Raw genomic sequence first — 14,319 nt, 5'->3', positions numbered from 1 at the left:
TAGAGAGGGCTCTGAGTGCCGCCTCTGGCACCCATGCCATAGGTTCGCCACCACTGACCTAGAGACTAATGATTCATGCAAGCAGAATGAGAGGCCTTCCCCATCCAAAATAGAGAAAAGTTGGTCCCAATACAAGTGATAAGAACAATAATGCCCACTTCTGAAAACAGCTGTAAGAAAACAGGTTCTTACCTTAGTATCTGTGCTGAGCATAATAAACCATAAAATGGAAGCCCAAGCGCTGGAGAGCTGGTTGGCATTGGAAACAATCACCACAGGCAAGGTTGATGTCTGATGAAGAAAAAAGTTTGGAAAAGAAGGAATCAATACAAACACAGTGCAAAGATACTCCAGGGCATTGTACACTACAAAAAACTCATTGCTGCATTAGTAAGTCCATTCAGTGGCAGGAAAGCAAGATGTGCAGACACAATTCCAACCACAATGGATTATAGTCATCCCAGTTCTTAGTACTCAGCAGTCCTTTTGGGGAGGGACAGTGTAGTGGCAATGCAGAAGATGATAGTTACTTCAAGAGTTAGTAAGATATTTTAATTTCTCTGTCACATTAAAAAAGTCTAGAAATCCAGATTCATACAGAAAATAGGTGATAATGTTTGTTTATACAGGTGGTCCTTGAGTTACGAATGTAATGCAGCCTGCTCATTCCATTGGTAACTCGAGGATTCGTCGGCGTGAATGGCGTACCTTGAATGCAATCACTCCCTGCTTTCACCCACACATTTGCTAATCAAATGCGCGGTTCGTTAAGTGCACATGAGGTAGCTCAGGGTGGGGAAGGCCATGGGGGGGTAGAGATGGAACAGGCCACCTGCTTCAAAACCATTCAAGACCTCTCCCTGACCCACTGAGATACCTCATGCTCCCCACAATTGCTCCCCCCCATCCTACCACACCAGGTCACTTACCTTGCGAAGATCTAGCAAGCTGTCTCATCTTCAGCCTCTCCGCCGCACAATATCACAGCGCCCAAAAGCTTCCAGTCTCCATGCAAAACGTTTGCAAGCTAATGGGAGACTTTGGGTCAATGAAATTTCTGCCTCAAAGCATCCGGCTAGCTTGCAAACACTTGGAGCGCTGAGACTGGAAGCTTCTGGAAGCTGTGATCTCGCAGGACTTCAGGCTTCCAGTCTCCACACAAAATGTACTTGAGAAAAAGCCTTTGCGGTTGAGAACGGAAAGAGGGAGTAACATGGGCATCAATCCGGGACTCTGTTCTCGCCAGCAAAGACGTTTTGCAAAAATGGCAAAAGGCTTTGCAAATGGAGGATAGGCTTTGATGGTTCAAGCCTTCTCTCCTATTGCAAAGCCCTTTGCCGCTTCCAGGCCTCTGTTTGCAATGAACAGAGGCCTAAAGTACCATGAGCTCAAGTGAGATCAGAAGCGTCAGATTTTGTGCTACTGTTCTCAAGTGATCTTGCGGTACTTTAGGCCTCCATTCTCTGCAAATGCACCAAAGGCCTGAAGCAGCCAAACAGGCCAGAAACAAAGGCTCTCTAGATCAGGGGTGTCAAACTGCCGGCCCGTGGGCCAGATGCGTCACAACAAAACCGCGCCCACCCCATTGTTGGCAATGGGGAAAAAGCTCTGTGACATTGCGAGTTTGACATGTCTATTCTAGATCTTCGCCAGGTGAGTATCCACAGTGAGTATCTTAGTGTCTATGAAAACCCGGCTGCAGGCGGGGAGAGGGGAAGAGAGAAGGGAATAACTAGGGTGAATGTTGCAGTGCCTCTGTGGTCGTTTGTAAGGGTGAACAACTGCCACAGTGCTGCAACGTTTATAATTTCGGGGCTTGTTCATAAACACTAGGGGGCGTGTATTGCCTAATTTCAAACATTCGCTATGTGAACGTTCGTAACTCAGGGATTACCTGTATAGCAAGTTTATATAGCTGCCCATCTCATAAGAAGAACAAACGTTGAGTCATTTGGTTTTATAACCACCGAGACGAAGGGATGCATCTTATGCCATCCCTGATCAGAAACAGATCAGAGGAGAACCTAGTTAACCAGGATCTCCTCCAATTCAGCCTAAGTCGCCCCCATGCCACACGAAGTAATAATAATAGTACAGCTGCCTTCCCCTCCTATGTTTAATGGAATTAGCAAGATCCTCTTACCTGCAGCTGGCACTTGATACCTTCATAGCAGTAGTCCAGGGTGAAAGTGATAATGTGCAATTCTTCGGTGACAGACAATGATCCCTGTCGTCCAAACCCCAGGAGAAAATGAACAAAGACTGATCAGAGCTGCTGAGACTACTGTGGGGCTATGCTTTCAGGTTTTACTGCAGCACAAGCTTACAAGAATCCCCTTTATGTGTTCTGTTTAGCGGGTGACACGCTGGGTTTATACATTCAAATAGGTAAAGAAATCAGTACAGGGATTCCTTACTTTATAATGGCAATTAGGAGCACAACTTCCATCGCCAAGCAAAGCAGTCACAAAGTGCAACAACATCGCTTAGCATTGCCAATCCCTGCAATCCTGATTGATGTCCTATCACTGAATGCCATGGTTGTTAGGCAAGGTAGTTTCTTGCTGGTTTCCCACCAGCAAAGCAAGTGGGGGAGTTGGTAAGAAGTTGCGAGTCCCAGGCCTGCAGGCAGGTAAGTAAAAATGGCTGCTGCCAGTTGGCAGGCACAGTTCAGGGAAGGTATGCGTCAGGTCCCTGTTGGAACGCTGCCATTCCAAGGGGAAGGGGGACGGCTAGTTGGGGTTTGAAGAATATGTTGCTTTTGTTTTGATATATTAGTGTGGGAAACAGGGAGGGGGGAATGGGCCGCCAGGCCCATCTGGATGGACTCCTTTCTGGCCGGTTTCAGCCTGCTACTGAGAAAACACTTTGTTATCAACCTTTCGTCTTGGAGTTCTCAAAACACCTTTGGATGCCTGCGGATTGGTTCCTGATGGACTGGGGTGTTGGGGTGGGGGCTGAATAATTTGGAATTAGTTTAACGTTTTCGTACGGGAACTGGCTTCTCTGCAATCACATTCTCTCAGTAAAAGATCCTTTTGAAATAACGCTTGTTTCAGGAGTCATGCTTTCTTGAGTAGATAGCTGAGGCAGGACCTTACAGTGTTCTAGTGGCTGGTGTAAACACAGAGATGCTGGGGGTGAGGGTGGTTGAGCTTATCCTGGTGACCTGTGACCTTCCCTGCTAATTTCTCCACTCACTTTCTAGGGAAAAGTCAGGAGAGAAGGCTGCAAAGGGCGAACATGTGATCACAGGGTGCTTGAGAACCAATTTTAAGTGTGAATGGATTGTCAAGCACCCAGATCATGATTATGTGATCATGGGGTACTGGGACAGCCAGAACTCTGAGGACTGGTAGTAACCACCATTCTTTCTGTACCCTGGTAGCTTGGAAGAGATGCTGACTGAATGGCCATAGATCAAGGACTATCTATATACGCAGATTTATACATCACCTACTCCAGAACCTCCACAGTAATAATAAAGCTTCCCACAGAATAAAAAACAAAGCTGGGATAGACTTGGTTTATATCTGAATAAGGACTCCCAGGCCTTAGGATATATTGGGAAGTTGAAAATCAACTTGGAAAAAGGCAATACTACTTCCAAGAAAATTGCACAAACGTATTCATGAAGACACCAGGAGTAGAGCCTTATTTAAAGGAACTTTTACTTTAGTGGAAAATATTATACACAAATGAATGTAAATAAACAGAAGTGCAAGCAATGGGGCCAAAGATCAGTGAAGTACTGGAATTTGCAATTATTCCTCATTTTTAACTTGAGACATGTTTCCCAATCTTTAAGCTTGCTCTACCACCTCGAGAAGGAGATCCTTAACACTTCCTGGGGATAACACAGCCTCTGGGTATTGATTATTAACCCCAAATCTATGGTCAGGTCCACAAGTAATGTAGGATATCTTTACACTAAACCATCACCCGTTGTCTAACTGAAACCTCACCTCGCTAATCCCTTTGTTGCCTTTCCCTGCACCAGAGATTTTCTGCTCTCTCAGCGACTTGAAAAGAGAAGACAATTTTTATTAATAAGACTGAAAAGGAACAGAGATCACATCAAACCAAATCAATATATTGCTGAGTCTTCTCCAATCTATTGCCTTCCAAATGCATCACTTCAACAGGTTATCTTTATCAAGAAATGCTTACCATCCTACTCAGTTGTACAAACAAAAGGGCTTATTAGAAAACAAACCTAGTTTCTATGATTGTGACCACTTAGAAAATAGTTTTAAAAAAACGTTGGACTTCTTCTGCAAGCACAACACCTCTCTGCTGTTCACTGAAGCAGTCTGATCTTTTTAGTCTTCCATGTAAGCTTGAAAGAAATATGCAGCTGTTTTAAAATAAATGAATCACTGATGCTGGACATCTTTAATGCAACTTTTGAAGGAATGGGGTTTTTCTTACAGACTAACATAGAACACCTGGAAAAAGAGGTCCTTACTTTAATGAATAGCAGAAAGCTGATGTGCTTGTGTGAGATCAGAAGCCTGTCTTTCAAATCATTTTGGGGTTTTTTTTCACCAATTTCAGCTTCCCCTCAACTTCTTCTCTTGCATGTTGAATGTTCAACATTGTCTTAAAGGATTATTTAAATAAAAGGCTGAAGCATAGGAAAAATCGCAGCGCCATTCATTTATGCAGATGAAAAAGCAAAAGTTCTCCGGGGTTGTTTTGCATGCTCCCGACTCACAACAATTTTATCAGAGCATCGTTATTTTAACATCTTTTTAGAAGAAGGATTATAGATTAATTGGGGCTTTGATGTGTGCAATGCCACTTTGCTGCCACAGTAACAGATATTGGAACAGCATACTTCCTGAAATAGTTAAACACTAGATCAGGGGTAGGCAATCTTGGCTCTTTTATGACTCGTGGACTTCAACTCCCAGAATTCCTGATCAGCACAATTGCCAATCCCACGCCTGCTATCTATTCCAACACCTGCTTTCCCCCTTTACACACACACACACACGCACATACCCACACACCCACACACCCACATAGGAAGGAGAAAAGATAGTTGGAGCAAGGGGATCCATTTAAATGATAGAAAAGGGGGCTGCAAACATTGCTCCTCAAAGGGAGCATTGATTGGTTGGTCAGGACCCATGACGAGATCCACGAGTCAGGCGCAGATGGCTTTTTCATCTATAAATAAGTTCTCCCATTGACCTAAACGAACCCTGACGATGTTGGCAGTAGCCAACGAAAGCTTGGTACTTTACTCAATTAAAACTTTTATAGTTTTTAACTTTTGGAAATTCAGTTAATACATACAATGTACTTAAAATCACAAACGAGTCCTTGCTTTTGATTGTCCATCGTCAAGGTTTTTTTACTGGATGTTAAAATATTGAACCTCCGGAACCTTCAAAATGAGAGACACAGAGTGAGAAGGTAGAAATACAAGGATCAGTCACAACACATGCCATTTCCTGCTGGTCAAAGATAGATATAGTATGTATTTGGATATAGTGTCTTGCTTTAACAGAGAAAATAATAATCTTTTTGAACAGTTGGCAAATTTGGAATTCTGAAAGTAATTTATGAATGCTTTCCCAAAATGGCTATAACGATCATTCACAAAATAGCTGCCATGGTGAATATACGACGGTCACAAATACTATTTTTCTAGAAGACAAACTGAGGAGGTTCCTTACCATTCCAAGGAACCTTTCCTCCTGTTGTCTGGGCATCCTCCCAAATAAAACACTGAACTCTAGATACCCATCTTTTTATGTTCAAAAAATGCCCACTGAGCCTATGAAGGATCTAGGGACATTCTTGGGCATTAAAACAGCCCTGAAGACTGGCTGTTTCATCTGTAACCACATCTCATTTAGCAGTGTATAATTTTAAAAATATTCAGTTAAAGAAATCAGACTGGGAACTTGATGGGAACCTAGACGAGAGCTTATCTACTTCTGCTTTACTCAAATTATATAGGGCAGGCACACTACTGCCTTCTCCAAAAGTCTCCCCTTCTCTGTATCCACTGCAGTTTTCTAATCTCAGTTGCCATCTTTCTTTTCAATTCTGCTAAGCAGGTGATTTTGGAGATGCGCCTGAGGGCTGAAGGAAGTTCTTCAAATCTCACATCTACCAATAACCCATTTATCTCTTTCTAAGTAGGTAGCTGAAGGGTCCCCCTATGAACTCCTCTTCCATTAATCAGATAAGTAAAGCTTTACAATCTCCAGATTAAGAATCACGGTCCATTACCCTCCCAGATAGGAAAGGCTCATTATTCCCCATTGCTTTTATTTAGCCATTTCTTACCCAGTCAAATTAGTAGCATCCCTGCAAAAGATAAGAACAAGGAAGATCTATCAATGGGTGAGGTCCCATATCTAGTCCCCTCCCACCACAATGCTACAAGCTCCATTAGTAAGTATGGTAAGATCTATAAAGCCTACAGCATGGGTGTCCAGCCTTTTGGCTTGCATGGGCCGCATTAAGTGAAGAGGAATAGTCTTGGGCCACATATAAATATATAAAGCAGTTATTGTATATAAATCACAAAATAATGTTAACAGTTTACAATCTTGTGGGGCTGCATTATGGGCACACCTGGCCTAGAGAGTTTTTTTTTTTTAAAAAAAAATACTTGTTATTAAAGAGTTTTAATAACAATACAAACTGAAATCAGGGGAAAAAAGAAAAGAATAGAAAAAAAGAAATACAAAGTGTAAAAGAAAAAAGAAGAGAAAAAAGAAAAATAGAAAAAAGAATATCTAAAAAAGCAACACCCAATCTTCCTTGCAACAAGTACAGGCAAATAAATATCACTAAGATATTAATTTATTTACTTACTTATTTTATATGCCGCCCATTTCCCTGGAAAGGCAACTCTGGGTGGCTTATATTACATACATCTCACTTCTTCCCATAACCTTCCCCCACACTTGGATCTTTTCACAAATATGCACACTTGGATCTTTTCACAAATTGAAAAACTGTTGTCATTTCTGTCCCAAGTATGGCAAAAAGTTCATTTAGGGTTTCTAGAAGTTTAAAAAATATATTTCTTATTTTAACCCTGACCAAACATGTCATTCCTATAAAGCAGTGGTTCTCAACCTTTCTAATGCCGCGACCCCTTAATACAGTTCCTCATGTTGTGGTGACCCCCAACCATAAAATTATTTTCATTGCCATTTCATAACTGTAATTTTGCTACTGTTATGAATCATAATGTAAATATCTGATATGCAGGGTTTACTTTCATTGTTACGAATTGAACATAATTAAAGCATAGTGATTAATCACAAAAACAATATAGCAATGCTCTATTCAATAGAGTCTATTCTATTGGCTTTCAAAAGCCAATAGAATAAGACGGGGCAGCACAGCTAAGGAAAAGGGAAAAAAAATGGCGGACTGCATTGTTTGGCGACCCCCGTGAAATGGTTGTTCGACCCCAAATGGGGTCACGACCCACAGGTTGAGAACCACTGCTATAAAGGCTAGAGTTTCAGTAGAAGAACCTACCGGTCAATGCCAATCGTCACCACCATTGAGTTATTTCGATCCAGCAGTTTTACCAGTAGTCTGAATCATGGAAATAGCAACCAATTAAAATCCATGTGATCAAAAAAAAGGGGGGGGGGCAGATATTTATATTTTCAAATTGAATTGTTTTTCTACTAGTCAAAAGTGTTTCTGCAATATCCCGTTTATTAATATGGTCTTGAGGTGTTTTTGCATATTTTCCCTAAATAACCAAATAATATATAACAGTCTTATTTCAAGTGAAAAAAACTACTTTTTCATGATCTTGGCACTAAAGCTTCATGGAGCGGAGCAAATTAATTCTGTTTTACTGTCTAATTCTGCAATCTCAATCAAACACTTGTGATCACAAGAGCCTTTGAGAACTGGAAACAGTAACTGTTCTTCAAAAAGCTTGTTGCTACTGAAGTTTTTTTTTTTTAATATTTAAAAAGAGGAAGCTACTATTTCTCAGTTTCCAGTTAAAGCTTCTAATGTTAAATGCAATCCTTATCCATTCCCACCATGGATATTTGGAAGCTTCAACTGGTTCAAAATCCCGCATATTGGCAGTTATGCATGCTACATAATTTGAACATGTTACATCTTTTGTCCATGAGTTGTAAAAGGCTGCCCGTTTGCTTCCGGGCTTAATTCAAGGTGCTGGTAATGATCTACAAAGCCTACATGGCTTGGGACGAGCTCAGTGGCCCCCAGCCCTTTGGGCACCAGGGACCGGTTCCATGGGAAAAAAAAAAATTTCTGCAGATTGGAGAGGGCGTGGTTTTGCATGCTGTCTGCATCCCGCGGATGGGGCTTCGCTTGTTTGCGCAGCCCAATTGCTGGCATGCCGTGACCCGGTGCTGGTCCATGGACCAGAGGTTGGGGACCCCTGGACTACCTTATTTGAGAGACTATCTCTCCCTAACTACATCTACCTATCCCGTGAGATCCAGCAGGAGAGATATGCTGTGGATAGAGACGTGCAAGCCTGGAAAAAAACCCGTTTTTTCCTATTTTTTTTCCAAAAGGCTTTGGAAAAAGAAAGGGGGGAGGGAAGCACCGGAAAAAACCCCTTATTTTTTCCCCCAATGTTCTTGGTCTTCTTCCAGCCCTTTCCATCCTGTCCACTAAGGAGTTACCACCTGATGAGGCCTGGGGAAACAGCCTTTTCTATCATGGGGCCTGCTCCTTAGAACATCCTGCAGAGGGAAACTAGGATAGCCCTGATCATGCTAGCCTTTCCAAAGACTCTACAAACATGGTTTTGCCAATGGGCATGAGGACCAGAGAATGTGGCAGAGCTGGTCCAATGTTGCATTAGTGCAATTGCTAGATACAATTATCTTAGCTATAAATTTTAGGAATTTACTATGATGGGAGGTTTTATGTGCTTTTATATTGTTTTTTTTTAAATTGTTATACTATTCTTGTTTAATCTGTCTTAATGATAAGCCACTGGACTCATCTTTATGAGATCTGAATAATAAATAAATACTAAGTAACCTAGCCCTGTTCTGAGAGAAAGCTACTTTCTTTAAAATGATAACAACCCCAATACTGAAAATGTTCTGTGACCCACACGCTTTGATCCGGTCCCCTCTAAAATTTTCAGTTTCCTGCCCGAAACAGTCTCCAGGAACAGCCACTGTCGGAGTGAGGATTCTCTCACCTGGCCCGGACGGAGAACTTGTGGCTGGTTCTCAGCACCAGTGGACGTTGATTGGGGACTTGCATCTTAGGCTGTACCTCCACCACAAAAGCACTGGCAAGAGCAGAGCAACATTAGTTTTCTATAACCCATCTATTCCCGCCCGCCTCCCTGTAACCTTTCCTTAGTGGCAGAATCCTTCCCCTCTCTTGTCACCTTTTCAAGAGGCAGATTATTTGCTCCTGAAGAGTCTTGAGCAGAGGGGGCAACCGGCTGTTTAAGGGATCTGTCAAGTAAGTCACTTTTTCATACATCTCTTTTAACATCCTTAATAGCTGTTGCAAGTGGAAGAGGATCTCAGCACTGTTCGTAAACCTGCAATTCAGGGAGGAGATCAGTGGATAACAGGACGTTCCAGGAACAGGCTGTGAAGAGGGGTGCAGAGATCTGCAAGAGTCAAAAAAAGCCTAACTAGAAGCCCTGACAGGAAACCTGAAATTAAATAGACTGCAAGTTCCTTTCAACGGGCTTGATAGGGAATTCAGGGAAGAAAAACAAGAAGTGTAGTATAGTACTGTAATGTCAGACCACAAGGCGCAACCGGAAAATAGCTTTGCCTCCTAACAAAACAAAGCTACTAGGGGGCTATTCAGGAAACCAGCAAAGTACACAGAGGGCCCTTTAAAGAGTAAATTCACAGGCATAGTTAAAAACTGGCCCAACTGCTTGGTTATGACCGTGACTGCCTGACTCCTTCTGCAATTACTCTTGAAACAGACATTTATGTAATTGCTAACTACATGAAATACTGGCTGAGTTTATTCATCAGACTCAGAATTGATAGTTTGCTTACATTTGTATGAACCCAACTACTGTGGCTTGCAAAGCATGGTTTGTTTACTGCATGAACCCAACCCAGCCAATTATGCCTCATTCAATAAAGCACTTTTAGATCAAACATACTGTAACTCACTGTGATCATGAATTAATTTAATTAGGGGTCACATTTAACTGTTGCCCTAGGTCACGGACTCGGGACTACCTTCTAACTAAAGATCAATGATTCAGAAAGATGTAGAACTAGCAGTCCTGGGATAACTCACTGCAGTTTGCCTTGCCTTATAAAATGCCTTAAACAGCCATGTTACTTACCACCAAGTACAGGTGGTCTTTGACTTATGATATAATTGAGCCCAAAATTTCTGTTGCCAAATAAGGCAGCTGTTAAGTGAATTGTACCCCATTTTATGACTTTTTGCCACCATTGTAACTGCAGTTGTTAAGCGATCCTGGCTTCCCCCAATGATTTTTGCTGGTTAGAAGCCAGCTGGGAAAGTTACAAATCATGATCACCTGCCCCCCCCCCCAGAGAGTGCAATGTCATAAATAGATGCCAAGTGCCCAAATATTGGTCATGTGACCATGGGAATGCTGCAACAGTCCTAAGTGTGGAAACCCGTCATAAGTCACTTTTTTCAATGCTGTTGTAACTTCAGATAGCCACTGAATGAATGGTAGTAAGCCGAGATCTTACTGTAATGCATTTCTTCAAAGGGATCATTTTATAGAAACCTATATTTATGGAAATGTCTCATTAAAAACAAGTAACTGGACCAGCTGGATCATTCCCACTTACCATTCTTCCAGACGCCCTAAGCTGGTATCACATTTCTGCCCAATGCAAGCTAACCGCTGGCGCACTTGCCATGCTGCTACCTCCTCCAGAAGTAAATCTCTTAGAGTAGCAGAGCGTCCAAGAAGTTCGCAGATTTGATCCAGCATATCCTGTTTTAAAACATGCTGAATATATAACTTGTTTATTTTATTTATCAATTTTTAAAACCGCTTACCTCCCTCACAGAGCAACTCTGGCAAGTGTGCAGATATAATACCAAAATGTGAAAAACAGTATATAAAATTGAAAAAAAAAGGCAATGATGAATTAATATGTTAATATAAATATTTTTGCTCTCAGTCATTAACAGGTGGTCGTCAACTTACAACTGTAATTAAGCCTGATGTCCCAGGTTCTTTTATATGTACCCAGGTCAGTGGGCTCCAAAACTCTCGAGATTCAACACAAGCACACCTGGCCTCTAGGCAACACACTCTCAAGCACTCAAAGGCTAGTACCCACTCAAGCACTACCACTCTTCCCCAGTTCTACTGCAACTTCTGTTCCTCCACTACTTCTCTTTATGAGTTCTTCTGGAGAACTATAACTGTAACTATTTGCCTTAGGCTTCTTCAGGCTGTTTTAGTTTCCCAAACATACACAAGCCATCTTCCCTCGCACTCCACAACATCCACCTGCCTCTCTGCTCAGCTTTTATACCACGTATAACAGATATTCCTCAATTTACAACACTTCGTTTAGTGACCGTTCGAAGTTACGGCAGCACTGAAAAGAGTGACTTCTGACCGTTTTTCACAGGTACAACCTTTGGAGCATCCCCATGATCACGTGATCAAAATTCAGACAGTTGGCAACTAGTTCATATTTATGACGGTTGCAGTGTCCTGGGGTCATGTGATCCCCTTTTGTGACCTTCTGGCAAGCAAAGTCAATGGGGAAGCTGTTAGCGAATTTTAATTTCTCTTTTGGTGAAAAAATAAATCAGAAGCTCCCACAGTTGACTGCATTTAGCTGATTCAAAATAACTTCTTTATATTTATATCAAAATATTTACAGTACCATACATTCTTCTTTACAGCAACATAGCTCAATTGAAGACTTCTTACAGAGAGCTACAAAGACAGACCTGAGACTGAAAAATCAGCTCCTAACTCAATACCTTTTGCACAGACTCAGTAGCGCTTTCTTCACATTGGCTGACTGAGTTACCACATGACTCTTCCTGCTCATGAATATTCCATCAGAAGCCAGTTTCCCTTAAACAACCGTGCTACTAACTTTTTTCTTTCAATGGGATGGGACGGAATTTAGTACAGGTAGTCCTTGATTTACGACCACAATTGAGGCCAAGATCTCTATTAAATGAGACATACGTTAAGTGAGTTTTGCCCCCTTTTACGATCTTTCTTGCCACAGTTGTTGTTACTGCAGTGATTCACTTAAAACTGTGGCAAGAAAAGTCATAAAATGAGGCAAAACTCACTTAACAAATGTGTCTCTTAGCAACAGAAACTTTGGGCTCAATTGTGGTCGTAAGTCGAGGACTACCTGTACTGGGTTGGCTAGGGAGAAGCCTTAAAAAGGACAGGACACCAGCAGCTCAGGCGCTGGCCATTTTGCAGGCAGCCTGTCCTCTCACAACTGGCAATTAGAGTTGTAAGTTGTGACAGTCATAAAGTGGGTGACAGGACCAGACTTGATTTTGTGACCTTTTTTTCCAATGGTTGTTAAGCAAATGCCATGGTCATTAAGCAAAACTATTGTTAGTTATGGGGCAGTTTTTGCCAGAAACCAGAACTAAAAGGCAGTTGCCAACAAAACTGTGATAGATCAGTCATGTGTCCTCGGGGTGCTGCAAACTGAGCTGGTTGCTGAGCACCCAAAATGCCATCATGTGACTGTGTGCAGGGGAGACGAGGGTTACATTGGAACTTCAAAACTGGGTTATAAGTTGCTTTGGGGGAGGTCTGTTGTAACTTTTGAATAATAGTTAAGTCGTAATGAAGGACTACCTGTATGGTTCTTGTTAAAAAAATATGTAATTGCATCTTTTAAGACAGACATGTCAAACACAAGGCCCGGGGGCCGGATGTGGCCCGCAAAGTGGTTTCATGTGACCCACGAAGCCATCCTGGAAACAATGAGGGAACGGCCCCCGCTGCCTTGGCCCTGGCCCAGGCCAGCCGGGACCCAATGTACAATTTTGTAGTAGCCATCCTGGCATTTGCCCCAGTGGACCATGCCTTGGCACTTGCCCCGGTCCCATCTCCTTCTGCCAGAGACCCTCAGATCTGTCCCACTCCTACCCAGGCCCCCCATAGGCACTCTTGACGCGAATGATGTAGAATTGCCCACGCCCACCCAATAGGCCACACCCACCTGGCCCCCCCAAGGCAACCGCAATGCTGATGTGGCCCTCAGCGAAATTGAGTGTGACACCTCTGTTTTAAGACATCCAACATGTTTTTGTATTAGTAAGTTCAAATCCATGCTTTTGCAGCACTTGAAGTTTACTGAAATTAGAACTTCCTTTAAAAAAAAAAAAAAAGATAGGAAAGAGGGGGAAAAAACATGCTACTGTACTGGCCAGTACTCATACTCACCTGGCGGAAGCGGTCCAAATTATTTAACATGCTTTGTAACTTGTTAATGTTTCTGGTCCGCTGAGGCTCCCTAGCCGGAGTGGTGCTTTCTGCAAGAAAAGAGGGCCCCTTTAGAGGAGGACTCTAACCTTGAACCTGTTCTCATATGAGTATTGATTGCCAAAGAGTGCTGATTCTCCAGGTCAAAGCGCTCTATGATTTTGAGGGAGTCACTGACTCCCTCTGATTTTCCTGTCTGGAAAAAGCAGACAGGAAGCTGGATTCATCTCTAATAAGGAGCTCTTTAGGATGGGTGATTTGACTCTCTAGGCCAGGGGTAGGCAACCTTGGCTCTTTTATGACTCATGGACTTCAACTCCCAGAATTTCTAAGTCTACCAGTCATAAAAGAGCCAAGGTTGCCTACCCCTGCTCTAGGCTGACTGTGTATGACAGGACCTACAGTAGGACCTAAGTATGATATCCTCTAACACAGTGTTTCCCAAACTTGACAATTTTAAGGCATGTGGACTTCAACTCCCAGAATTCCACAGCCAGCAATGCTGTGGAATTCTGGGAGTTGGTCCACATGCCTTAAAATTGTCAAGGTTGAGAAACACTGCTCTAACACATTTCAAACATCTGGATTGTGGTGAAGCGGCATCTTTTTCTACCAAGTTTATGTATATAACCCCAATTTCTGTAATCAGATTCATTTTCAAAACTACTCAGCATTCCAATTCATATATTGGCAACTTGCTGGCCCTGAACTCCTCTAAGCCCATAGATTTGAGCTGGGAGCATGTAGGTGAAACAATGCATACGGCTGTTTGTTGGCAAGTGAGTCTCATCCTCAATCCAAAAGAGCTGCCCAATCTTTCCTTTCCCAAGCACCAACAGGGGTCTGCCACAAATGATTACTGAAAAAAATCC

At 42.4% G+C, this 14,319-nt stretch overlaps 1 protein-coding gene across 4 annotated transcripts in view; it reads right to left on the bottom strand.

Annotated features, from left to right (window-relative positions):
• Window positions 1-14,319, bottom strand: part of STAT2 (signal transducer and activator of transcription 2) — a 34,325-nt gene that overhangs the window by 8,650 nt on the left and 11,356 nt on the right. For all 4 annotated transcript variants that reach the window (XM_039337360.1, XM_039337363.1, XM_039337361.1 and 1 more), the window contains exons 7-16: window positions 13,409-13,497; window positions 10,806-10,954; window positions 9,386-9,544; window positions 9,191-9,283; window positions 7,519-7,578; window positions 6,307-6,327; window positions 5,305-5,395; window positions 3,966-4,022; window positions 2,144-2,227; window positions 193-291 (exon numbers count right to left, since the gene is read on the bottom strand). In XM_039337360.1, the coding sequence (XP_039193294.1) occupies window positions 193-291; window positions 2,144-2,227; window positions 3,966-4,022; window positions 5,305-5,395; window positions 6,307-6,327; window positions 7,519-7,578; window positions 9,191-9,283; window positions 9,386-9,544; window positions 10,806-10,954; window positions 13,409-13,497 (902 nt within the window). The remainder of the gene's footprint in view (window positions 1-192; window positions 292-2,143; window positions 2,228-3,965; window positions 4,023-5,304; window positions 5,396-6,306; window positions 6,328-7,518; window positions 7,579-9,190; window positions 9,284-9,385; window positions 9,545-10,805; window positions 10,955-13,408; window positions 13,498-14,319) is intronic.

This window comes from Crotalus tigris, unplaced genomic scaffold (assembly GCF_016545835.1).
Source record: "Crotalus tigris isolate CLP2741 ecotype Arizona unplaced genomic scaffold, ASM1654583v1 scf7180000017674.1595824, whole genome shotgun sequence".
Taxonomy (NCBI): Eukaryota; Metazoa; Chordata; class Lepidosauria; order Squamata; family Viperidae; genus Crotalus; species Crotalus tigris.
The sequence above is the reverse complement of the archived record's forward strand: the minus strand, read 5'-3'. Positions and strand labels throughout refer to the sequence as shown.